At 42.2% G+C, this 25,829-nt stretch overlaps 2 protein-coding genes across 4 annotated transcripts in view; both read right to left on the minus strand.

Annotated features, from left to right (window-relative positions):
- Strn (striatin) overlaps window positions 1-3,664 on the minus strand; it is an 87,236-nt gene extending 83,572 nt beyond the window's left edge. The window contains exon 1 of one of the 2 annotated variants that reach the window (XM_052746305.1): window positions 3,309-3,664. In XM_052746305.1, the coding sequence (XP_052602265.1) occupies window positions 3,309-3,542 (234 nt within the window). In that variant the 5' untranslated portion in view covers window positions 3,543-3,664. The remainder of the gene's footprint in view (window positions 1-3,308) is intronic. The other variant, XM_052746306.1, reaches the window with a different exon arrangement.
- A 12,540-nt stretch (window positions 3,665-16,204) lies between these two features.
- Heatr5b (HEAT repeat containing 5B) overlaps window positions 16,205-25,829 on the minus strand; it is an 89,556-nt gene continuing 79,931 nt past the window's right edge. Inside the window, exons 31-36 of one of the 2 annotated variants that reach the window (XM_052746308.1) lie at window positions 25,061-25,205; window positions 23,904-24,170; window positions 22,413-22,637; window positions 21,426-21,577; window positions 19,249-19,462; window positions 16,205-17,089 (exon numbers count right to left, since the gene is read on the minus strand). In XM_052746308.1, the coding sequence (XP_052602268.1) occupies window positions 16,785-17,089; window positions 19,249-19,462; window positions 21,426-21,577; window positions 22,413-22,637; window positions 23,904-24,170; window positions 25,061-25,205 (1,308 nt within the window). In that variant the 3' untranslated portion in view covers window positions 16,205-16,784. The remainder of the gene's footprint in view (window positions 17,090-19,248; window positions 19,463-21,425; window positions 21,578-22,412; window positions 22,638-23,903; window positions 24,171-25,060; window positions 25,206-25,829) is intronic. The other variant, XM_052746309.1, reaches the window with a different exon arrangement.

The raw sequence follows: 25,829 nt of genomic DNA on the forward strand, positions 1-25,829 counted from the left end.
GCTCCACATTTGCTGCTGAATCTTCTCTCATGCTGTTCTAAGAAAGTCAATCTCCCTCTCCAATGACAGTCTGAGTCTCCTACCTACTGTGTATGTACTGTCTTACTAATTAGGATGCACGCGTCTCTGGGGTCTCCGGCACAATGTCTCATCCATGGAAAACATTCTCAAATATTATTAGTATTCTTTCTTCAATTCCTTTCTCGAACTCAGTAATACCTTGATGTTCTTTATTCCCTCATGAATCACCAACGCTCAAGGGAGTGGGGAAAAGACCTATTAGCTATCATGGGTAAGGAGGAAATAAGAGACAAAAAAAATGTTTTTGACATGACTGCTTTCTCACTCCCAACATCTAAAGGAGGGAGGAAGCGACAAAGGCCGCCCAGACAGATGAGAACTTGGATTGCCTTTCACAACTCAGCCCTGAGAACTTGAAAGAGCAGGACTGACAGGTTCCTGAGGGGACAAATGAGACTGAACCTTAAAGACACTTCTGTTGACTTTGGTGTTAATGACTTCAGAAGAGATTTAAAAAACTAAAAGGACACAGACAGCCGCATGTGTCATCACAACTCATCTGACTCTTTTACTCCATATTGTTTTTTCTAGGAAAAGCCCAATGGCACATAAAGGGAAAATCAAATTTAATGGTGACCTAAAGTATGTTGGTTTTTTTGTTTGTTTGTTTGGTTGGTTTTTTTTTTTTTTTTTTTTGGTTTTCTAAGACAAGGCTTCTCTGTGTAGTTTTGGTGCCTGTCCTGGATCTCACTCTGTAGACCAGGCTGGCCTCAAACTTACAGAGATCCGCCTGGCTCTGCCTCCCGAGTGCTGGGATTAAAGGCATGCGCCATCACCGCCCAGCAAGCATTTTTTTTAATTTTCAATTCTGTTAATAAATGCCACAAAGACTATGCATTATTACAAACCCTCCAATAATAATAATACTTATTATGTTTAGAAAACATTCTACTTTTTAATTTTTTATTTATTTACTTTTGATTTTTCGAGACTTGCTCTGTAGACCATGTTGGTCTTGAACTCACAGAGATCCGCCTGCCTCTGTCTGGGGTTCAAGGGGTGCACCACCACTGCCCCGCTTATTTTATTTTATTTTTTTAAACTTTCTCTGCAACATTTCATTTTATTGTAGCATAAATCAAAAGATGCTATAAAAAATGGTGTTCTTAATATAAGCAAGAGCAGGAAACTTACCTGAAGTGAATTTGGATGTGTGCACAAAAATTAAAGATTGATTAAATTTAGAGATGAACTGTAAAATTTCAGCATCAGAGAGAACAGAATGAACGAAGGTAAGAAGGTCTGGAAATCCCCAAGTTCACACACACACACACACACACACACACACACACACACACACCAAGGTAAACATAGCTTAACTGCTTGTTTTTAATAATATTACTGTTATTTGTTTTACATTCCGTAAACTAGAAAATATACTAAAATCTGAGCAGACACAAAAACCATTTCTAGCAACCTTGCATTGGTTAGACCTGCCTTCAATAGTGCCTTGAACCTGAACTCCAAAAGCTCAACTACAGAACACATTGCCAGCAAAGGTATATGTCTAAGCATTAGATTTCTCTGCGTGTACTCTCTCATTTGGTTGGGTATAAGATCAGTAATCACGAGAAAACTTACAAATAGCAAGCAGAGTGCCAACTTAACAGTAAGGTGTGAAAACGTCACCAAACATAACTGTAGAAACTGAACAAATCATACAGGCCAATCCCTCACTTTACTCAACTGCCCACACCTACCTCCCAGAAGCTATGCTAGCTAAAATAGCGCCCTTCCACACTCTACTCCTGTATTCTTCTTCTGCCTCACAGAGGTAACTATAGGCCATATCAGACAGCTATATTCACTGACTGTTAGCCTTCTAAAGACTAAGCGCCACGAGGCAGCAGCCTTCCAGTTTGGTTCATCTGGAGTGTGTATGTTAATCTGGAGTCGACGGGCCACGAGCGTGTGCTGGGTAAGTAAATGATAAGACTGAAGCCCAGAGAGGTCATAGGATTTCCTCAAGGTCACAAAGCTAGCACAGCCTTTAATATAGACCTATTTACTATAACCTTGCCTGTTTGCTCCTTCCTCACCAAAGGTGAGGTGCCTGAACCTCACCAAAGCAGTGTGCTGCTGCAAAGGAGTATCTTCATCAGAGTTCTCTTTCTCTGTTTCTTGTACCAAAAAAAGGGGGAGTTGGGGGGGGGACCAAAAAAGTAACACACTTCGAGTGCTTCCCAAACTTAAACTTGCACTCAAATTTCATAAGCATACAGGATTAGCCCATAAAACAGAGAGGCACAACCACTCACAGCTCTTTGAGTTCCTTTGGAAATGAGTGTGTGTGTGCGTTTTACAAGTTTTATAAACAGCCACTGGAAACCTATTTAACAACTCAGAATGGCCAGTGAAGTATTAACCTTTCATTCTTCTCTGGCCCACAACAGCTCCCCTCTGTTAGATAGGCTTTATCTTGAAGATTATGCAAGCAGACAACGTAACACTGAAGCCCCTTTAGTTCCTTTTAAAGTACATGTATGTCAATCTTGCAAAACACTGAACAGAGAATCAACTCTTAGGAAGTTTTAAGATCCTGTGAATAGGTACCATTTCAGACTCCTCTGACTCCCATTAGTTCCTTCCTTCATTGAAAACCTACGTTATCTTAAACAAAATGCGAGACGAGACAAAAGGGGCAGAAAAGCGGTGAAGAAACATTTTCAGACAGAAAACTGGAGCTGATACTGTTAGTAACACTCTAGCCCTACGCCAGCTTTTCGCAGAAAGCCAGGGCCTCACTGATACAACTTGTGTTGTCTTCTCTGGTCACCTTCCTTGCAGAGAGAGTAGTCCAACCGCCAAGACCTTTTGCGGGGGAACGTCTCTAGACCTAGGGTGCATCACGGCTGAGACAGGATGATTTACTCAGAGTCTCTCAAAACTACTGTCAACCCAATCACTAAACCGAAAGGGACAATCCCATGATGTGGCATGGCAAACAGTTGAAAGGAACACACGGGAGTGAAGAGTGGGAAACAGCCGATGAAAAGGCTCCGGGAGGGTAAATGCATCAGGAGAGGGAGTAGGAAACAGGGTCTAGGAAATGGGGTCAGCAAAAGCCAAAGGTGACTGGAGGAAAGGGGATGAGATTCTGGAAGTGATGGGCGCCAGGCAAGGGGGAGGGGACGCGAGCGGGCTGGGGGAGGGGGCGAAGGGTCCGGGGCGGGGCGGAAGAGAGAGAAGAGGCGGGATGAAGATGGCCAGGCCGGGAGGGTCTTTACCTGCAGCTCCGCCCGCTCCACCTCCCACTGGGCTCTCTCCACCTCGAAGCGGGCCCATTCGTGCTGCAGGAAGTGCAAGATCCCGGGGAGGCTGTACTGAGCTCGGGCCGCCCCCGCCGCAGCCGCCCCGTCTCCGGCCGCTGCAGCCTCCGCCAGAGGCCCGAGCCCCTTAGCACCGCCAGCACCCGGGTGGTTGTTGCTGAAGAAGACGCCGGGACCCGCCTGCTCGTCCATGGCGTCCGCACGAACCCCGGGGAGCTCTGCCTAGGCGCCCAGCAGCGGCGGCAAACTGCGGCGGCCAGCTCTGCCTCCTCCCTCCGCCGCTCCCCGCCCACACCCCAGTCAGCAGGGAGCAGCCGCCTGGGCGCGGGGGCCGGGCGAGCCCGTGACGGGCCGGGAAGTGGGTCAACGGCGGCCCGCGGGGCTTGCCGGGAAATGTAGTCCCGGGGCGTGGCGAAATCCAGCCGCCTGTGGGGCTGCGCCTCTCCGAGGCGGGGCTGAAGCCACGCCCCTTCCTCGCGCCCCGCCCTCCCCTCGGGGCTGCGCGGGTTTCCTCTCCCGCGGTGCGGCGGGGCGATGCCTTTGGGGCCAGCCGCCGCAGGCTCCCTTCACGCGGAAGTTCGCGGGTGGCGCTCCCTGTTGCACACTCACACGCGGAAGTTATCACGCCGAGTACCAGCCCCAGCTGCCCATATTTTAGGGCTTCCTGGTCGTTTTGTTAAGAAATAGGCTCAAAGCAAGCCGTCCGGTCGGCCCGCTCCCCCGCCGCCCATTTGGGGGTTCATCGGAGCCCGGACACCCCTGGACCACGGGTCACGATCGCGCCTGCCCTCCTTTCCCCGAGGGGCTCGATCTTGTTGACAGATCGGTTTTCCTTTAGGAGGCTCTCTGGTCCTCTTGTCTCTCCGCTGAGATTCGACATTTGCAGTTTTGGAGGGCTTCTTCCAAATTCTACTTTTAACACTTTAATCTGAAATACTGGCATTGAAGCCCCCTTTCTCTGTAGTGATCCTTCGGTAAATTCCGTAAAAGTTTTAGATCTCCAGTAACAAGTGCTGCTTGTTCAAATCTCATTCTCCCCGCCCTCGCCGCACAGTTCTCACTCGGTTCAACTTGAACAAGTATTTTATTGTCAGTTAGATTCCGTGCCGGGAATATAAAGATAGATGTCACAGTTCTTGTCATCAAAAGGAGATTGACATACATGGAGAGTCACAGAGCCCTAACGGCTACACTCGGGAGGAACAAAGTCCCTTTTTGCTCCACTGTTCTCCTGAATACCCAGAAACCTCTCCCTTTTCACTTGTCGCTTTCCCAATTTCTTGGGCAATTGAACGTTAGCACCAAAGGCACACCAAAACCTTTTCCTTCTAAGTGACTTGCCAGTCACTCTCTGAGCTCCCTGATAACTATTATCACTAAAAATTCACACTACACCAACGGGAGAAAGGAAGATGTCTGAAGAACATTTAAGAAGTGAAAATGATATTAAGTAATTATTTCATTGTCACTCTAACAAGAAGTTTGTAGTCTTGTTCCGATGGGCATGGGGGTGGTAAAATGGTAAAGACATAAGCTGGTGAGTGACTTGCAAGGGAAGGACATCCTGTCCTTGTCCTCTCTCTGCTCCCCGGTCTTCCCATGGAGACCAGTGAAAAGGACAGGAAATACATTGTATCTGCTCTGGTTGCAAATAGCAATGGCCAGCCCTCTTCTCTCCGTCACTGAATGTTTCTGCTTTGTGAATTCATTCTTTATTATCATAAAAAGTTGATCCAAGCCCAGCCAAATTCCTTCTGTCATAAATTATTTTAGCTCTTAAATGTCCTTTGAGATCCAGCCCGATCCTCTCATTCACAGCTCAAGAACTTGAGACTGTCCTCAATGAGACCTTGAGTGACTGATTACTGCCAAAACTAGCACCCAGAATCTGCTGCCTGCTAGTTCAGTGACCTTAAAAAAAAAAAAAAAAAAAAAAGGTTGATGGGGACGTGGTGGTATACTCCTGAGGCAGAGGCCAGCCTGGTCTACAGAATGAGTTCGAGGACAGCCAGGGCTACCTGGAGAAACCCTGAATAAAAAAATAAAATAAAAATTTTCAATTAATTAATTAATTAAATTAAAAACAGGTTGACTCCTCTCAAAAATGTCAGAGAACCAAGGGAACAAGAATTTTTTTTTCATCTGAGGGATTAAAGTAATTTTATAAATTTGAATGCCAAGAATCTGGGGTTTTTTTTTCCCTTATAACAGAAGACTTTTCAGACAAGAAGATTGCTTTAAATTGATTCATAGAAGACTAAAAATTACAATTAAATGTATGGACAGTAAGGCAGGGACGATAGTTCCATCAGTAAAGTGATTGCCATGTAAACGTGAGGAATTGAGTTTGGACCCACAGCACCCACATAAAAGCCAGGTGTAGACAACCACCTGCAACCCCAGTACTGGGAGAGGGTGGGGAATGTGGAGGTGGAGATGGGTGAATCCATGGTGTTCATTGCCAAAATGATGAACTCTAGGTTCAGTAAAAGACTCCTGTCTCAATAAATAAATAAATAAATAAATAAATAAATAAATAAATAAATAAATAAAAGACTAAAATAAAATGAAGGTGGGGATTAATCAAGCATAACATTTGTCTTACAGAAGAACTGAGGTTATATAGGAGAATGAATTTAAACCTTTAACATAGTACCTACCATATGGCATATACTGAATAATCATAGCTATTTTTATAATACACTTCACAAGACTAACTGAAATTTACACACACACACACACACACACACACACACACACACACACTTAAGGTCCTGGTAAATGCCAGGGCCCTCATAATTATTTGTTTCCCTTTTGCATTCCTAGAGTTAAAATAATCCTAAAACCAACAAGACTCATGCTTTAAGCTAACCTCTAAGCCTCCAACAAAACTCATGGCGGTGTTGGCTTCCCGATATTTTCATTATACAATAAAGCCTAAAATGAAAAATAGTCTCTTTTCCGAGCACACAGAGTAGCTGTGGAGGTGTTGACTCATGCGTCAGTTTAAGCAGCTTAAGGTGAAAATGGGAACTGCTAACAGGGTACTTGGAGGGTAGAAGCGTTTGCTACGTTTAGGTTATCCATATATGCTTTGTAGGATCAGTATTACATTTCTGTAAAATGACAACGCATCTGATCTTTTTTTTTTTTTCCCCTGTTTTTCATTAAAAATGAGTGGCTGTTTTTCCCAAGCTGTGCAAAATGACCAGTTATTCAGGTTTCCCAGAAAGGCTTCAAATTGAACTTGATGGCTCTTTCAGAGTTCTGGGCAGAAAAAAGGAAATTGCCTGGGTGCAAAGAAGCCTCCGAAAGGACAAAAATCACAGTGGAGAACAGGAACTTGCAATGGGCCATTGTTTGTTCACCTCTGCTACCATCTACCCTGTCCATCTCTGTCCCCTCTCCTTCTTGCCTGTTCTTTGTCAGGGAGCTTGTTACCGCATCCAGCTTCCCATAGACTCCCCAGATGCGATGCCTAGACCTGCAGTTTGCTAATGGCTGAGTTGTGGAAACACCCAGTAGACACTGAGAATGAAGGAGTTCTAGCATCTGAAAATTCCCCTGGAGTCCAAGAATTAAATCTGCATCCCGAATTTGTGATAGGATAGGAAAAGAGCCTTTATTAGTTATTATTGCAGTGACTTTTTTTTTTTTTTTCAGAGCTGAGGACCGAACCCAGGGCCTTGTGCTTGCTAGGCAAGCTCTCTAGAGCTAAATCCCCAACCCCCAGTGACTATTATTTTGGGGGCAAATTTGAAATTAGAAAGTTGACTTATTTTAGTTTTAAAATTATCATTTGGGGCCAGAGAGATGGTTCAGCAGTGAAGAGCACATACTGCTCTTCTAGAGGACCCTAGTTTGATTCCCAGAACCCACATCAGGAATCTCACAACCACCTGTAACTAGAGGTCCAGAGGGAGACACCACCTCTGGCCTCAGTGGGCATTTGCACTCACCTGCGCAGGCACACACATGCGTAATTAAAAATAATTTAAAATTAAACTAAAATTGGTTTTACTTAATAAGTTTAACTGTAAATTTCATTTCAAATGTTTTAGATAACCTATAAAAGGAGTAATTAAAATATAGACAAGTGAGAATTAGCAGTATATCATAGGAGTGATCCTTTTGAATCTTGGATAACAAAGCAAACACATTATCTATTTTATTTTACTGGCCAGTGTTTGATACTTTGTGGTAAAAAGATCTCTTCTCAGAATAAAATTTCATCTCTTTTAAGAATTGATTATTTTTTGTTAGAATTCATTAATAAGTTAAAGTTAATTTTAGTTTTGTGATGGCTGATAAGTAGAGAAATAAACACTTCAAGGCTACAGCAAGATTACCTAAATCCATATAAGCATTGAACACGGAACAGCCTGAAGTGATTACACAGTTCTGAAGCTGTAGCAAGCCTTCTCTTAGAATAGTCGTGGTGCTCAACCTCAGAATTCACTTCAGCAAACAGGTTAGGTCTTGATCATACTCATATATATAACATGTATGTATGCATATACTATGTATATATACACACATATACGTTTATTTATTTGTATCTTCTGTATATGAATGTTTTGCCTGCATTCAACACATGCGTGTCCATAGAGGCCAGAAGAAAACCTCCGGTTCCCTGGAACTGGAGTTACAGAGGGTTATGGACCACCATGTGGGTGCTGGGAACCAAAGCCGGGTCCTCTAGAAGAGCACGTGCTCACACCAGCTGATCCATCTCTCCAGCCCCTCATCACATTTTCCTCTTCCCTCCTCAACCCCCGACTTTGCTTGATACCGCTTCTCATTTAAAACTTGCAATGAGCCGGGCGGTGGTGGCGCACGCCTTTAATCCCAGTACTCGGGAGGCAGAGGCAGGTGGATCTCTGTGAGTTCGAGGCCAGCCTGGGCTACACAGAGAGATCCAGGACAGGCGCCAAAACTACACGGAGAAACCCTGTCTTGAAAAACAAAACAAAAAACAAAAAACAAAAAAAAAAAAAAAAAAAAAAAAAAAACTTGCAATGAGCAGAAGCTCTTCTCAAAGTGAGTGTGTGTGCATAGTGTGCATAGTGTGTGTGGTGTGCTTTCATATATGTGTTGTGTACATGTGACTGCACGACTGGGATGCACTCCTTTCCAGGTACAGCTACTCTCAGCAGAAAACACTCAACCTTCACTTGGGCATGAGTTACTCAGAACAGCATCACCCTTCCAACGCCCACACGGTATTCCGGTATTCCTCCGACTCACAGTAAGTCAATCCTCAAAAGAATGCAAACACAGCACATTTTTCTTTTGTACATTGTTTTGTATAAATACGTAAGAGAGGAAAGTCAGGGCTTAGTGCCAGAAAACAAAGCAAAAACAAAACAAAACAAAACAAAAGAATGAATGAACCTGGAGCTTCCAGCTTCACGTTTTCGCTTTAATTTTTGACATTTCTTGCTTTTCTCAGATTTCTCGGACCTAATTTGCATGTGCCGGATTGCTCCCTTCACTCTAACTCTCCACACGGATGCTGTTCACTACGCGTTAGTTGCAGAAGTTGCAGTTGGTCTCTGGGATGGAAAGTTCTACCATTATCTAGGCTATCTCCTTTCCCAGATTTCCCCTCTGCAGCAGGATGTGAAGCACCAGGAGCTGGAGGGCAGAAGCAGTTTGAACCAGTTCACACAGACTTTTATGGGAGCTTGTAACATGGAACATGCCAAGTCGCTGATGGTTTCCAAACTCCGTTTGTATTCAATACACACGAATTCACTGCGGGGGTGGGGGTGGAGGCAGTTTAAATACAGTTCTTAGTATAAGACAATAACCAAATTAACACTGCCATATTTGTATGAGATCTAACCAGTATGGAAACACGAAAGAAGTCCCAGTACCAAGGAGAGGGATAAAAGACAAAGGAAATTCAACCAGAAGAGGGAGGAATGGTTTTTCCAGTTTTTGTTTAGATACTTTGAGGAAGAACAAGTAAATAATGTAGGTGACATGTACCAATGTGATAAACACACACAGTCTGAGATGATAGTAATTTTATAGCTACTATTTACATAGCATTTACTCAGCAAAGGCAATACGTTTCAGAGGCATGGATTCCAGCCTTCGCCTGTCCCTCTGAGAAAAATGGTAATGTTATCTTTATATGACAAGTGCGGACGCTATGGCCACGGACACCAGCAAGAATAAAAAGGAGATGTCAAATCACAGGCTGGGTTAAACAGAGCCTTGAAGATCACAGTAAGGAACTGGTCACCAAGGGAAGAGGTTTCACAAGGATGTCCAGTGAGAATTCAGAGGGTACTTCATCTTGGTATTAGGAGGATTTCTAAATTGTTTTCAAAGGATCAAGCCCTCTTTTGAGATCCCCCTTAGAATGTTACCCCTACCCAATCTCTCAGAGCATAGCTATGCAGCTTTGGAAGTCTGCCTGTTTTCTGAATGACTCAGAAAAGCCTAACTTTTTTCTTTTCCTTTAACTCTTTTCTAAGCATGCTTGCCTTAATGTTTTGAGCTTCACTCTTTCCCCGAAGCCCTGCCCCAACATGTGGTTGCCTCTGCCTTGTGGCTGACCTCTGCGTTGGCTTTACTGGTTTAAGACGTGTCTTTTTTCTTTTTCTTTTTTTTCTTCTTCTCTCTTCCATTCTCATCCTTTTTAACTTTCCTTCCTTCCTTCCTTCCTTCCTTCCTTCCTTCCTTCCTTTCTTTCTTTCTTTCTTTCGTTAGTTTTCCGAGACGTGATTTCTCCATGTAGTACTGGTTGTCCTGGAACTCACTCTATAGAGCAGGCTGGCTTCAAACTCATAAATCCGCCTGCCTCTGCCTCCCAAGTGCTGGGATTAAAGGCATGCGCCACCACCACCCAGCTGCTTCTTTTAAACTTTAATAAAATTGTCCTCAAGCTTAAAAAAAAAAAAAACAGAAAAAAACGACAAACAAAACTCGTTGCTTACTATAAAATTCAGCAATCTGAAGCAAAATTTAAGTCGGTTTTTAAAAAAATGTCTTAGGAAATCTATGGCAAAGAGTATAAAGTCAAATGTAACACTATTCCTTAAGATGTAAAAACTGGAAAGGAAGTACTTAATTCGAGGATACTAGCTGCACGTAATGGTACACTGACTCTAAGTGGCATAAAAACCCGCTGGGGAGCTGAGGAGATGGCTCAGCAGGTAAGGTGTTTGCTATGGGAAGGAAGCTCAGATTCCCAGAAGCCACATAAAAAGCCAGGTGGGCTTGGTGGCCTGCCTGTAATCCCAGCTTCAGATCAGACCCAGGGAATCCCTGGAGCTAGCCAGACTAACCAGATGAACTGGCCAGTCCAGGAAGACTGGGCTTTGAAACCAGCTCCAGCCTCAGAGACCCTGGCTCAGAAGGTGCAGAGTGAGCAAGAAGGACACTCCACATCAACCTTGGATCTCCATATGCATGGACACACATGTGCACACACACATGCAAATAAGCATACAGGTATCTCTGCACACTATACGCACATACATGCGCAAACAAAGACTGCTGGAGCCAGAGCGCAGTGGCAGACAGCTGGCCTAGTATGTGAGAGGCCCAGAGGTTAAAAAAGAAATCACTAAATCTTTCCCATATTATAAGAGTAATATTACAGGAGAATGCTTATAAAATAAATGGAGGGGGTTGGCCATTTTGCTCAGTGGTAGAGCGCTTGCCTAGCAAGCACAAGGCCCTGGGTTCGATCCTCAGCTCAAATAAATAAATAAATAAATAAATAAATAAATAAACAAACAAATAAATAAATAGAGAAGGTAACAAGCTAAGACATCTGCCATACAGTTATAATATGGAGGAAATTACATACAAATATCAACATAGATTTTCTTTTTCTGGGTAGTGGATTGGAGGAATTTTCCTAAAATGTTAATGAATGCAAATTTCATTATAATTGATTAGTTTACAACAAGACATAAACTCAACCTTTGTTTCTCCTCTGACATTACTTTACACTCATTAGACAAGAATAAAGCTGCTTTTTGGTTTCTCAAATGAGACAAGAGAGGCATTTCTCTGTGTAATTAGAAATGAATTAGAAAGAAGGAAGAGATTTAATGACCAAATCATTAATCAAAGTTATAAAAAAAAATGGATTTCTTGAGTAGGATTCAGAGTAAAGGAGAAGAGGGAGTCATGGTGGAGTATGCCTGTCATCCAAGCATACAGGGGCTATGGCAGGAGGATTGTTGAAGTTTGACGCCAGCCTGGGCTACACAGTGAACAACTCTCTCTAAAAAAGTTAAGTTTAAAAAGAAGAAGAAAGGTCAGGCAGTGGTGGTGCATGCCTTTAATCATTAGCACTCGGGAGATAGAGTCAGGCGGATCTCTGTGAGTTCGAGGCCAGCCTGGTCTACAGAGCAAGATCCAGGACAAGCTCCAAAACTACACAGAGAAACCCTGTCTCAGAAAACCAAAAAGCAAAACAAACAAACAAAAAAGAATGAAATGACAGATGTTAAGACAGGGATATAGTTTAATGGTAGACAGCTAGAATGTATAAGGTCATGGGTTAAATCCCCACTACACACACACATATTTTATATATAAGTATGTATATATAAAAATATATATATAATGAAATGTGAAGACTAGTACACGTGCATGAGAAGCGCTGGCCTGTTGGGGGTTGTGTGGCTTAGTTTTGGACCAGTATATGAGTGCTTGTCCAATGGGTCTCCATGATGCCAAAGCCCACAGGGACAGTCTCACTCAGCAAAGACCAGTGGACTCTGGGATAGTGCAGAATATTGCTGGGACTGCACGGCCTGCATGCTCTCTCCTCTCTCATAACATAGAATATTGCTGGGACCGCACGGCCTGCACGCTCTCTCCTCTCTCATAACATTGATGGTTCTTGACAGTTTTAGTGTCAATTTGTCAATCATGCACGGGACAGATGTGATCATTCCTGGAAACCCCTTTTTTTTCCTCGAATATGTTCCCCTAAAATTCTTTGGGAGCTGATGCTTCTCAGGTTTCTTGTCTGAGGGTGCCAGCTGTCACTTCAGAACCTGGGAGCTGTCCTGACTCAGTGCTGACAGGATCGGAGGCAGATCACCCCTATTTCTCTGTAAATATGCTTTGAACGGGATTGTTGTTCTTGAAAATGTGTGCCTATGTCAATCACCTTTTGGTTTTATAAAGACAGGATGTACCTGGCTCGATATTTGGCCAAGCTAGCAAAATGGTTAAGTGTTGTTTTTGGTTTAAAGATGTTTTGATGTAAAAGTTGGGGGGAAAAGCCATATCTGACCTATTTGTTTTTGATGGAGGTTAATGTTGCAGGATGGGAAAAACTCGTTGGTATGGAAAAACATGCTCATGTTTGATGTATAAATAAAGATGGCTGGAGCTATTCAGGGCTGGCCACTTGTGTGGAACTCATCTGGTGAACCCAGGCTGCGGCGGGACTGCACTGGTCACTTGTGCACGTACAACCACCACACTCTTCATCACTAGCTCAGGATAATTTCCCTAAGTTATGGTTGAGACATGACATCTTTTTTTTTTTTTTTTTTTTTGGTTTTTCGAGACAGGGTTTCTCTGTGCAGCTTTGCACCTTTCCTGGGACTCACTTGGTAGCCCAGGCTGGCCTCGAACTCACAGAGATCCGCCTGGCTCTGCCTCCCGAGTGCTGGGATTAAAGGCGTGCGCCACCGCCCGGCCCATGACATCCTTTTTAAACCATGAAATCCATAAATAATAATGTCATGAGATTTTAGACATGAGGGAACTAGAAATGGTATGATGATACGTGATGATTAAGTCGGGTTTTAAAAAGAATTCATTTGGTGGAAAGTATTGAACAAGAAATTTATTTATAGCTATTTTCTAACCATTTCTGATATCAACCTAAAAATTCTAACTAAGAATGAAGAAAATGTGAGGAATAGGAATGCTATAATTGAGTATATTTTGAAATTTGGGTTAATTCTGCCTATCGTTTGCCATTATTTGAGGGGATTTAGAAAGGCTAGTACAGTGCCTATCACACAACAGAAATGTCAGCTTTCTAAAATTAAAAATTGTGCATGTGATGTATGTGTTCATGTGTGTGCATGAGTGTGTATGGGTGCACGTGCATGTGTATCCTCCTGCTTCAACTCCCAGCCTGGGATTACAGGTGCACATTGCCATGCCTGACTAAGTGGGATCTGAATTCAGGTACTCAATATTGCAGATAAGCACTTTATACCAATTGAGCCATCTCCAAAGTCCAGCAGCTCTTGAGAGTGGTGATCTGCCACATCTAAACTTGTGTGTTACATTGGATTTAATATCTGTATACTATCATTTATATATATGTAAAAATTGCTTATCAGACTAAATACTACATGCTATGCTGTTCTTGTTCTCACACTTGTGTGGCAAGATCTTTACTGACTGAGCCATCTTTGTGTGTGTGTGTGTGTGTGTGTGTGCGTGTGTGTGTGTGTGTGTGTGTGTGTGTGTGTGTGTGTGTGTGTGTGTAGCTGTCCTGGAACTTTCTCTGTAGACCAGGCTGGCCTTGAACTCAGAGATCTGCCTGCCTCTGTCTCCCTTTTGAGTGCTGGGACTAAAGGCGTGTGCCACCACCATCTGGCTCTCATCCCTAATCCTCCTCCCCACTTCCCAGACAGGGTTTCTCTGTGAAGCCCTGGCTGTCCTGGAACTTACTCTGTAGAACAGGCTGGCCTTGATCATCCCTAGTTCTTTAAAGAGATTTTATTTTATAAACTACAAGACAGAAAAGTAATAGTTGGCAGCGGCTTAGAAGAAGTTAGGGAAAGGATAAGAGTGTACTAACAAAGAAAGGAGGTGGGGGAATGGGAAAGAACGCATACATGATCTACTCTGAAGAGGGGAAATATCAGGGAAAGCCAGGGAGGTACCAAGAACAGCAAAAAATAGCCAGGGTAAAAACAAGGATCTACATAAATAGATGAGTTGAAGGGGTTACGTGCATGCACGCATGCATGTGTACAAAAATAATATTAGAAGAGTCTGGCAGGTCTTTAAAAAGTTAAAGATAGAGTTATTATTTAAGCCAGCAATTCCACTCCTGGCTAGATACTGTTGAGGTACTAAAATACATGCTTGTGATGCATGCCTAAAATCCTAGCACCCAGAAGGATAAGGCAGAAGGATCCTGAGCTAGGGGCCAGCCTTGGGTAAAGAATGAGAACCTGTCTCAAGAAATATGTTCATGGAAAATTCTGTACATAACTGTTCAGAGCATCATTACTTACAAAATATTCAGAAGAGGAAAGAGGTGGAAACAGCCCGAGTGTCCTTCAGGTGATGAGTGGATAAAGAAAATGTATACATACAACAGAATAGTATTCCGCCACCGAAAAAAACGAGTGACAGGATGATTCACGATACAGTACGGATGGATGGATGGATGGATGGATGGATGGATGGATGGATGATCCTTGAAAATGTAAGAGTCAACGAACCAGTCATGAAAGAACACATGACTCCATATAATACATGTCCACACATGGAAATGTAGACAGCAGATGGGAGGTGGCCGCCTAAGACTAAGGGGAAAGAAAGAGACTATGGTGGGCAGCGGTGACACACGCCTTTAATCCCAGCACTGGGAGGCAGAGGCAGGCGGATCTCTGAGTTTGAGGCCAGCCTGGTCTACAAAGCGAGATCCAGGACAGGCACCAAAACTACACAGAGAAACCCTGTCTCGAAAAACCAAAAAAAAAAAAAAAAAAGAAAGAAAGAAAGAGACTATGAGATCGCTCAAAGGATGCAGGGTTCTCTGGAGTAATGAAACTGTGTGACTGTTGAGGGTTGCTGTGAATATACTAAATGTCACTAAACTGTACTGTATTTTTCTGGTACTGGGGGCTGAGCCCCAGGGCTTTGCACACACTAGGGAAGTTATCCACCATTGAATACATCCCCAGCCTGAACCAGACACTTTCAATCACTGAAATTACATGACATGAGGAATAATTTTAATAGAATTTTACCAAAAATAAAAACAAAAAAAGCAAAAAGATAAACATTGGAAGCCTGAGTCTGAAATTAAAATCAACCCTGTAGAAAGAAAAATCGGTCAGAAAACCAGTGAGATGGATACCTTCTGAGGCGTCTAAAAGACCAAGATGGGCTAATCAGTACAGGCATGAGAGAATAAGCAGCAGGCAGCATATTTCAAATAGCATTACGTATTTTAAATGTTTAGGAAAGTCACTCCTTTGTTGATAAAGAGTCTAAACTAGCTGGGTGGGGTGGTGCACGCCTTTAATCCCAGCACTCGGAGGCAGAGGCAGGCGGATCTCTGTGAGTTGGAGGCCAGCCTGGTCTACAGAGTGAGTTCCAGGACAGCCAGAGCTGAACAGTGAGACCCTGTCTCAAAAAACAAACAAACAAACAAACAAACAAAACAAAACAACAACAAAAAAAGAGTCTAAACTACATGTCTGGTAAAGCTGGTGATTAAAATTCGCTGACTGGTGTGACGACATTCATGTACACAGTTACCTGTTTTGCATGGTAAATTCCCATGGCATGAGAGGCACACCTAACCTGTAATTCTCTCCGTGTGCCCTCAGGCACTTAGCTTGATGCCGTATCCACAGCAGGCCTCAGTAAATATTTGATGAATGAAACTAACTACCACTGTCAGAACCTGAGGCTCTGTAACTACAAAGCATAAAACAGGACAAATTTTAGCCATTAAAAATAAGTAGAATAGCATGCCACATTCAAAACACTTTAGTCAATCTGTAGGTGAGAATTTCAGTTAACAACATGTATGCACACAAAGCATAATTTAGACATTTAATGTGAGAGTTCAAGGCCCATCAGAAAGATAAGGATATTTGATGAAATGGTTAGAAAATGTGATTTTATTCATACTATTTTTGCTATAAAACAAAGATTTTTTTTCTGTTTTTTGAGTGGCATCAAATTTTGCAATCTGCTTGCTTTTCAATTAAATTTTCATGGCAAATACTAAAGTCTGAGTCATTTTATTTTCCTGATAATACCCAAAGGCTACCCAACTACATGATGTAATTATGATTTAGCATTTACATTTAAAAGACCATGGCTTGGTGTCTACAAAAATAAGTTAATTAGGGTCTAGGGGTATATGTCACAGCACAGGGCATGCTTAGAATGAGCAAGGCTCTGAGTCCAATCACCAGTAACAAAACCCAAAACCTAAACTCCCAAACAGTAACAACAAAAAAGTCAACAAAAGATAGATATCATTAGGATAAAAATGGAAATATGTTTACCACATGATCTTTAAAAATCAGTAAGAGGTGTGAACACTATTTCACTCAACCAACTTCAAAGCATTATAATTCCAATATACAAATAAAACAATCCATAGTCTGGAATGATGCAGAGGTTGTCACTCACTACCTAAAATATAAATACAAAAAAAATGACTGGAAGAACACACTAAAAAAAGCTTGTTTTTAGCTTAATTGTCGGTGCGGAATGTGTGGCAGGGGTTGGCTGCCTGGCAGCTGCCTTGGCTTTGCTGGCTTGGCTTGCTCGAACAGCAGTTTCTAGACGCACTTTCAGTTCGGGAGCGGCCCCCATTACCGTCTTGAAAGCATGTGGGTACAGAGGTCCGATATGCATTAAGTTCTGGAGTGCGAACTCATGAAGATCTTTGGAGACGGAACTTGCTGAGGCAAAAGAATTTTCATCCATCAGGTAAGAGATCAAAGTGGGCACTAAAAGAGCGAGTAACTGGACTCCTGTAACAAAAGACAGCAAAGATGGGTCTGACCTGAGAGAATGCAGCTGCACATTGTCAACAGAAACAATTACTACATAATACATAACAGATAATGTATGTTACTTGTGCGATTACAGTTTAACAGCCAGCCAGGCCCCATCCATGTCCCTGAACTAAATGACTCTCTTTCAAAAAATAAAGGCATAAAACATTGGTACTACTAAAGTGCTATAATTTCCACTCTCAAATCAGACCAATTTGCAGTATTAGTAAGATGTGCCAATAATAAACATGGTTTTATTTGGATTATAAATGTTTTACAACACAGCAAGACTTGGAACAATCGGATTTTTTTAACTTAAAATTTAAGACTAAATGTTATAGAAAAGTAAAGGGGGTGGGGTGAGGACGTAGCTAGGTGATAAGAATGCTTACCTAGCATAAGGGTTTGATCTCTTTGATTCACAGGGGTAAAAATGGTAAAAAAAAAAAAAAAAAATCACTTGTAAATAGATAGGATTACATATACTAGGAGTGTACTAACAAACAAATAATGAATTAATGAATGAGGGATACTAATTTAATGGCAATATCTTTTAGATTTTTAAAAATTTTATATAGTCACATGATTCCAAGAGGGTAAACCTGTAGGTTTTGAATTATCATTTAACTTTTCTCATCTCTTTGCAAATGTGCTCTCTTTTAACAAAAAAGTTTCCCAGCAAATTGTAAAATAGTAGAGACTTTTAAAAAGCTATTGTGTGAATGGAGATACAGTTCTGTGCTGGGTCACGTGCTTAGCAAGCATGAAGCCATGGGCTCAATCTTCAGCAGGGATCGATGAAGTGGTGTCAAAATGAAGACACTCAGCTAGGTGTGGTGGCGCACGCCTTTAATCCCAGCACTCAGTGGCAGAAGCAGGAGAACCTCTGTGAGTTTGAGGCCAGCCTGGTCTGCAAAGTGAGTTCCAGGACAGCTAGAGCTACGCAGAAAAAACCTGTCTCGAAAAACCAAAACAAACAAACAAACAAAAAAAGGGACAGGAAGAAAAGATTGGTTTTTTTTTTTTTTTTTAAGAAACTGTTATAGGAAGTAATAAATTAATGTGTAGGTTACCTGGGTAGAAAGTATGATGTAACTTTATTGTATTTATTTTACTAACTATAAATTTTATAAATAGGACCTAACCTTATTCACTTTGTAATGCTAGCCCTGATCTTACTGTCTTTCAGTAGTTGAAGTCTAACTTGACTTTCAATTCCTCAACAGATGCCTAAATTCAGAATTAAGCTTAGCATGAAGACAAAGATGAGACCCCCGACCTGCCCCCAGTCCCACGCTTAGCACGGAGCCTAGGGCTTGTACATGTAGGCGAGCCCTTGGTCACTGAGCTAGTCCCTGGCTCAGGGAAGTGAGTCTTGAAAGTTGGGAGCAGCTTGATGTTCAATCATAATGTATTTACTGAAAATTTTAGCTTTTCCATAACAATTAAAAAAAAATCACATTTTAGTGTATAGCTATTAAGTATACAGAAAGCTTATACTTTGTGTATAAAGTATGCATTTCTGGCTGGGTGTTGGTGGCACAATCCTTTAATCCCAGCACTCGGGAGGCAGAGATAGGCGGATCTCTGTGAGTTGGAGGCCAGCCTGATCTACAAAGTGAGTTCCAGGACAGGTGCAAAGCTACACAGAGAAACCCTGTCTCAAAAAACCAAAAAAAAAAAAAAAAAAAAGTATGTATTTCTGGTTCAATAAATGCATGTTGCATTAATCATGAAGCAAAAAAAAAAGTATCAAATCCTGAGGTATCTTATGATGCTTGGTACTTACACTTCCCTGGTTATAACATAAGGGTTATGTAATTCATATTTTATTTAAAAAATTCTATTAAATATCTGTACTGTTCCTAGTTCTTAAAAACACACTCCTAGAAAATTAAAAACAAAATCAGTGTGTTAAAATGCCCTTAGTAATTCATTGTGACTTCTCATTCATAAAAAATAAATATAAGTAAACCCAATACATTATGTTAGTAACATGAGCAGATATATTATGTATTCAGATTGTAATTGCTTATTGGGAAACACACTATTGCAAAGCCTGTGTTTAACACTGAGATTCATAAATAATACAGGTCTTCACTTTGGACTAGTGGCTTTTAATAGTAAACACTTACTGTTCTGTTCTTCTCCAAGAGCAACCAATGTTTCAAGAACTTTAATTCCTTCTTGGACAGCCAAAAGTTCTGTATTACTGGCTGGTCTGTTTCTTTCAACAGCCTTTAGCTTTTCAACCACTAGTGGGGCTAATGAATGGATGTAGGGAGTTGAAAGGGCACGATTGGAATGCTGGAAGACGGAGAGGAGAAGCTGGTAGCATTTGGCTTGAACCTATGGAAGAGAGTGATTTTCTCAATTAATGCATGTGGCAGATGTTACTGGGTAGACAACCACATTGTACCTCAACACGAAAAAGGAGAACAATGGAACTTAATGCCAACTAAATAAAAGTGGAGATTAAAGAAATTCCTACCATCTTACAAGGACTCCAATTTGCAGTAAGGCTCATTAAGGAAGGGAATGGCTCAGTTATCTTTAGCCTACTGGCTATGGATGGGATAGGACCTCTGTTGGTCTTTTCTATGTCGAACACAGATTGCAAGCCCAGTGCCACTTTGAGATCTTTGGCAGCAGTTAATTCTGCAGCTCACACACAATTGAGCCTGTATGATAATAAGTATTCAGAGATGGGTAATGCCTAGGGGGCACTCACCAACCTAAGACAGAGCACCTGTGTGGCCTGGGCAGGCGTCTCCATGACAGGTAAGGTGACCTGCTGACATCCCACGCAACCTAAGTCAGAAGCTCATTTTTTAGTAAAAGGGGGACCTGTAGGGTCCTGTCCCGTTTTGGGTAACTGTCGCCTTGCTTGCTGACCTTGACCTTGATATCCTCCCTGTGCTAATTCCCTGCCAGGTTCCACCCTCCTGAATGCTTAAGGGAAGTTCCTTGTCTGTGTATCCTGCATAATGGGCGTTAGCAGCTTAGATGCAAGATTGTAAAACATTGGTAGCGAACTTCTGTCCTCCAGGGTTCTCCCATTGTGCTGTAAGCCTGTATTTAAGACCTCTTCCCTCCTTCAATAAACAGCATTCAGCATTAAATAAATAAATTAATTAAAAAAAAAGGAATAGGAAAAAAAAGAGAAAAAAGAAATTCCTTGTACATGAGTTACTAAATCACCATCCTTACATAACAAATATTTCTGCTGTATGGGAAAGTCAGAAACCGGAACGTCTGATTTCTTTTCAATTATTTCTTTAATATGTAATTGTCTCTTTGATTTTAGTGCAGTGTAGTCAGGGAGGTTAACAAAGGATTGATCTGAAATAAAGCTACAAAAATGCACTATTTAGATACATCAACCCCGTTTGAGTCTTTGGAAACAACTGTTTACAGTAACACATTAACTCCCTGCACCACCACCCCTTTCTTAGGCAATTTCTCACTGTATAGCTACAACTAGCCTGGAACTCACTATTCAGACCAGGTTAGTTTCAAACTTGTAGAGAATGGCTTGCCTCTGCCCTCTGAGTGTTAGGATTAAAAGCATATATCACCATGCCTACTACAGTATTAACATTTTTTTAAGACAGGAAAAAGCAAAGAGGGGTGATCATTGATGTGTGGAACAAAGAGTGAAATACATGTATTTCAGTGATTTGTTAGAAAATGAACTACCAAATTTCTCTGGACATAGAAAAGTGTGAAGGACATTTTAAAAATACAGGTCTCTGAGCCATAAATCTGAAGACTTTAAGGAAGCTCAGGGTGGAGGCCAGGAATATTCTGCACTGACTTTCTTTTCCTAGTGTGTGGCATGCTTGAGAAGCATTAACTTGGATTTTGACAAAATAAACTAATAAAAATGCTCATTAAAAGATGCAATAATGTAAATTTACTCTTTAACATCCTTGGTATCACTGAAATAAATACTGAAAAACAAAACCCATGTAAAGTCTCTACCAGTCATGGCCAGGGTTAATAAAATATTTCAGATACATGGGAGCATCTACAAATGTCACTCTTAGTGCTTAAATACACAGTTTTCTAACACTTTTTCAATTTAAAAGCCATACTACAGGTTGACCAGATGGCCTGGCAGGTAAAAATGCTTGTGGTGACGACACACAAGGTACCCGCACACACACAGACATCATACATTTGCACCCAATAACAAATAAACGAGATTTTAAAAATAAAGCCATAGTGCAAACATTTTATTGCACCTGTCACATCTTAGTGAGCTCATCTGAAAACTCCTGACACGGTGGCCTGCTGAAGTGTAACTCACCCACGGGTCACATGAGTTCAGCGCACTTTTAAATCTGTTCATGCAGCCGTTCTGCAGGGACTGCACTCCTATTATCTCAGTGCTGGCAGACCACAGGAAGAGCGCTATGGCTGTCAATGTGCTCACTTCATCGGGCGCAGGCGTAGAATCATCTACGAGACAAAAGGGCAGCCGCGAAGGAAGACGGGGAATTACAGACATGAACAATACTCTCTCAATGTTTCCCACGGACTGTGCCTCAACCTAAAAACTACAGACTGCAGGACTCTCACTGTGGAACTAGGGTAGGAAAAAACACTTCAGGTACCTTTCAAATTGCTATGTTAAAGTCTGACAGGAAGCAGACAATTAAGGTAGTCTCGAAGAACCTCTCTGCAGACCACTTGATTATGATAGAAGAAATGCAGCATTATGATATAGAATTATGGCAGGCGCCATCTTGGCACAGTTATTAAAGTTGAGATTTGGCATGGTGGTGCGCACCAGCAATCCCAGCACATGGAGGCCTGGGCAGGATGATTGACACAGATCTGAGGGCAGCCTGGGCTACAGAGTGACATGAGTCAGTGTGGCCTACAAAGCACAACTTTGTAGCAAGAACCAAGAGGTTCCTTTTATTTTATATTTAGTTTTTTTTTTTGAGATGAGGTTTCTCTACATAGACTTGGCTGGCTGTCCTGGAACTCACTCTGTAGACCAGGCTGGCCTCGAACTCACAGAGATCTGCCTGCCTCTGCCTCCAGAGTGCTGGGATTGAAGGCATGTGCCACCACCACCCGGCTGTCTCTGTTTTTAACCCACCAACAAACATCCTTAGAGCCCACAGTGAAGGAAGAAGCATTTCCATTTCAACTCTGAAGGTGGGATGAAACACCTGTCCTGGGCAGACTCCGCATTACCCAGCAATCTCCTGACAAGGGTCTTCTAGCAATAATCTATTAAGGAACAGACATCTAGAAATGAAGCCTTGGGAAACCGACAGGCTACCTGGTTGCGAATACTCCAGGATGCAGGCAAGAGTGCTCCGGATCAGAGCTGTCCACTGTTTCTGAGTCTCCTCGGTTTTAGCCATCGGAAGTGTCACGATGCTTTTTATACCCTGCAGAGCTGCGCTGACTGGAGGAGGAACCTGGTTGTCTGCAGACTTTATTGCTGTGTCTTTTAATATTCTTGCAATTAAGAACAGAATTGTGGGCAGGATAGTCATACAGCCTGAAATAAAAACAAATCAGGTTATTTTGTAACTCCTTCAGTTCCCACATGATAGCTGTTTCCAATACACACATGCACGCACGCACGCACGCACGCACGCACGCACGCACGCACACGCACACACAAGTATTTTTAAACAGTTGGTTGTGTTCTCCTCTCCCTAAGATAAGGTCTTATAATTTTACACAGGCTGGTCCCACACTCCTGGGCCCAAGCAATCCTCCTGCCTCAGCATCACCATGCCTAGCTTGACTGTGATTTACTATTATTTCTTTCCTTGATTTTATTCAAATTTACTGTATAACTATCACTATAAATCAGTTTGAAAAATAACATAAGGAAGTGGCATACTGTTTTTAAATAGAAGTGGCGTTTTCTTTTTTGTTCCAACTGAACCTTGTCTTTATTACTTCCAACATGACCTATTTAGTATTGCCCTTCACAATAGGCGTGAGACTGGGGGACAGAAAAACTGGAACACACACCATAAACTCTGGGTAGCCGGGTGACTCTTAAAGAGATTCTACAAGAACTCAGGTCAGGAAAACAAAGGCCGAGACTGGGCAAGCAAACGTGGAAAGAAAACATTCTAGAATCCGTAGCCGAAACTGCTCTCCAGTGCAGCGCCCATGGCACAGCCATGATGGAGAAGCCACTGGTTCACACTTGTCAGGTGGAGCCACAAAGGTCTGCGTGGGCTGAAATGTACCACACACCTTCTGGTACTATTTTTACTTTGAAACTGAGAGAAAGTCTATCCATGAGATAGTTTCCATATCTACAGACAACTATCTTTATTAACCACAATTCTTTTCGGTGCTCCTTCGGGTTGACTGCCACTCTCTTTAGACAGGCTTTAATTGTTCAGTGACATTCATGAAGGGTACCAGATTATGAAACAGGAGTTCAGTCATTCCTCCTATGTCTACCTGTTGGCTTCACGACTTCCCTCAATCTTCAAGTTTTGATTTGTTTTGGGGTGTTGGGGATCAAAACCAAGACAAGGACCTTGCATGTGCTGGCCAGCTCTCCAGCACTGAGCTACGGCCCGGATCTCCCTCTGAGAGATTGGTAACGAGGCTATCTTAGGTTGCTAGCTTTAGAAACTTTAGTCTTTCCTAGGCTCTCACAGGCAAAGCAACCCTTTAAAAACTTCCCGGGTAGCGCCTGAGATTTAGGAAGAAAAGAACCCTAAATTAAGATGCACAGAAAGCTCATCTTTGCCTCATCATATGGCACACTCCCAAACACTGATCAGTACCGTACCAGCTGGTGAGCAGAGGGATGGCAAGTCGGACAGAATGGCCACTGTGGCCGCCACCAAACGAGCACTTTCTTCTGACAGGCGAGTTTTCGTGGCCACGTGACTTGGAGAGTCTGACATCTTAGTACTCAGGTGTGGCATATGCCGCACTAAAATGAACATCAACAGCTCCATGGTTGAAAACACAAGAGACTTTCCAGGGATGAGGCCACCACTGTCACCTCCTTCTCCTAGTATGGGACAGGACTCTTTTTCCATGTCCTCTTCATCTTAAGAAAGATACAATTTGATGAAATTTCCAGAAAAGAAATACATAAAATAATAAGTACATCTAAATTATTTCTAAAGGGTTTAGAAGTAAATGTGTAAATGGTGCCATATGTCCTTCTTGGCAAATGTCCTGGATAGATAAACCCTCCTTGAAAGCCATGGGCAGTTCATTTCACTATCACCACTAGGCTTTTTATTAGGTTTGTGTTTCATAATAGGAATAACGAATTTGCTAGGTTGAACCACATAAAATTGACACCTTTAAATGGCAGAAGTCCAGAATTTGCAATTTCTTCTTTTAAACTTAAATTTTTATTTTTTGAGACCGGCCTCTAGGCCAAGCTGACCTTGAATTTGCTATATGGTGGAGAATGAACCTAGAACTTTTTGATCTTCTTGCTTCTACATCCCCAATGCTGGGGTTACAGGTATGCCCCATCATGCCTGTGTTTTTGTTTTTTGTTTGTTTTTGGTTTTGGTTTTTTTTTTTTGGAGCTGAGGACCGAACCCAGGACCTTGCACTTGCTAGGCAAGTGCTCTACCACTGAGCTAAATCCCCAACCCCTCAAGCCTGGCTTATAAAACTTCTTAGTCCTATCGTTATAAAGCTAGGAGTACAAGGCTAGAGAGACGGTTCACTGGTTAAAAATACCAGCTGCTCTTCCAGAGGACCAGGGTTTGATACCTGGCACCCACCTGGCAGCTCACAACCATCTGTAACTCCAGTTCTAGAGATCCAATGCCCTTTTCTGTCCTCTGTGGGCCCCACGCACACATGTAGTACATAGACATACATGCAGGCACAACACCCACACATATGAAAAAAACACCCCAACCCTCGGGGAACAAAGAAGGTTTGCTTCAGGTTAGTGCAGCTTCCAGCACTTACTTAGGGTGCTTCTCTTCTCCTGTAAATAATCCTGAGCAGCTCTGACAATCTGCTGCACAACCCCAGTGACCAGCAGCTGGATGGACGGTGGGTTCCAGGTTAGCAGCAGGCGGTGCAGGACACTTAGCAACTCAACACCAATCAGCTATTATAAATTAATACAAATACGTTTAAGTGAACTTCAATTTCAAAGGATAGATGTTATTATTAAAATCTGAGAAAACAGACATGCAAAAGTAATTTTGTAACTACAATTTAATATACAGGACTAGATAACAAAAGTGAGTATTTTAATAATAATATTCAGAGGTCATACATTTTCAAGCAACAAATGGCTAGTATTTAAATATTTGAAAGTTTGATATTCAGATATTATTCTTCTCCTACTGGAATAAAACACCTAAGCTATTGGTATTGCTAGAGTTCAGCATCACAGAAGTGTTTAATTGACAACCTAAGATGGGTAACTGGTATGTCCTACCCACCTCAGGAACCATTTCACACTTCGATGTTAATCCACTACAATTTTCCACACCTAATTGATACAATGAGCATGCCTCAAATTAAAGCACAGAGGAGAAAACCTAATTCAGTCAAAGCTTTCCTCCCTTCTTCTCTTAAGACACAGAACTTCTGTCTACAGTCCAGGCTGCGGCTGTTGGTAAAGCGCTTGCTCAGCACGTGTGAGCCTCTGGATCCAATCCCCAGAAGCACAAAGAAATTAAAAAAGAAAATCCAAGGCTGTTCCATTTCTCCTCGTGTGTCCTCT

This window comes from Peromyscus californicus, unplaced genomic scaffold, assembly GCF_007827085.1.
Source record: "Peromyscus californicus insignis strain IS unplaced genomic scaffold, ASM782708v3 Scaffold_1__1_contigs__length_55948999, whole genome shotgun sequence".
Taxonomy (NCBI): Eukaryota; Metazoa; Chordata; class Mammalia; order Rodentia; family Cricetidae; genus Peromyscus; species Peromyscus californicus.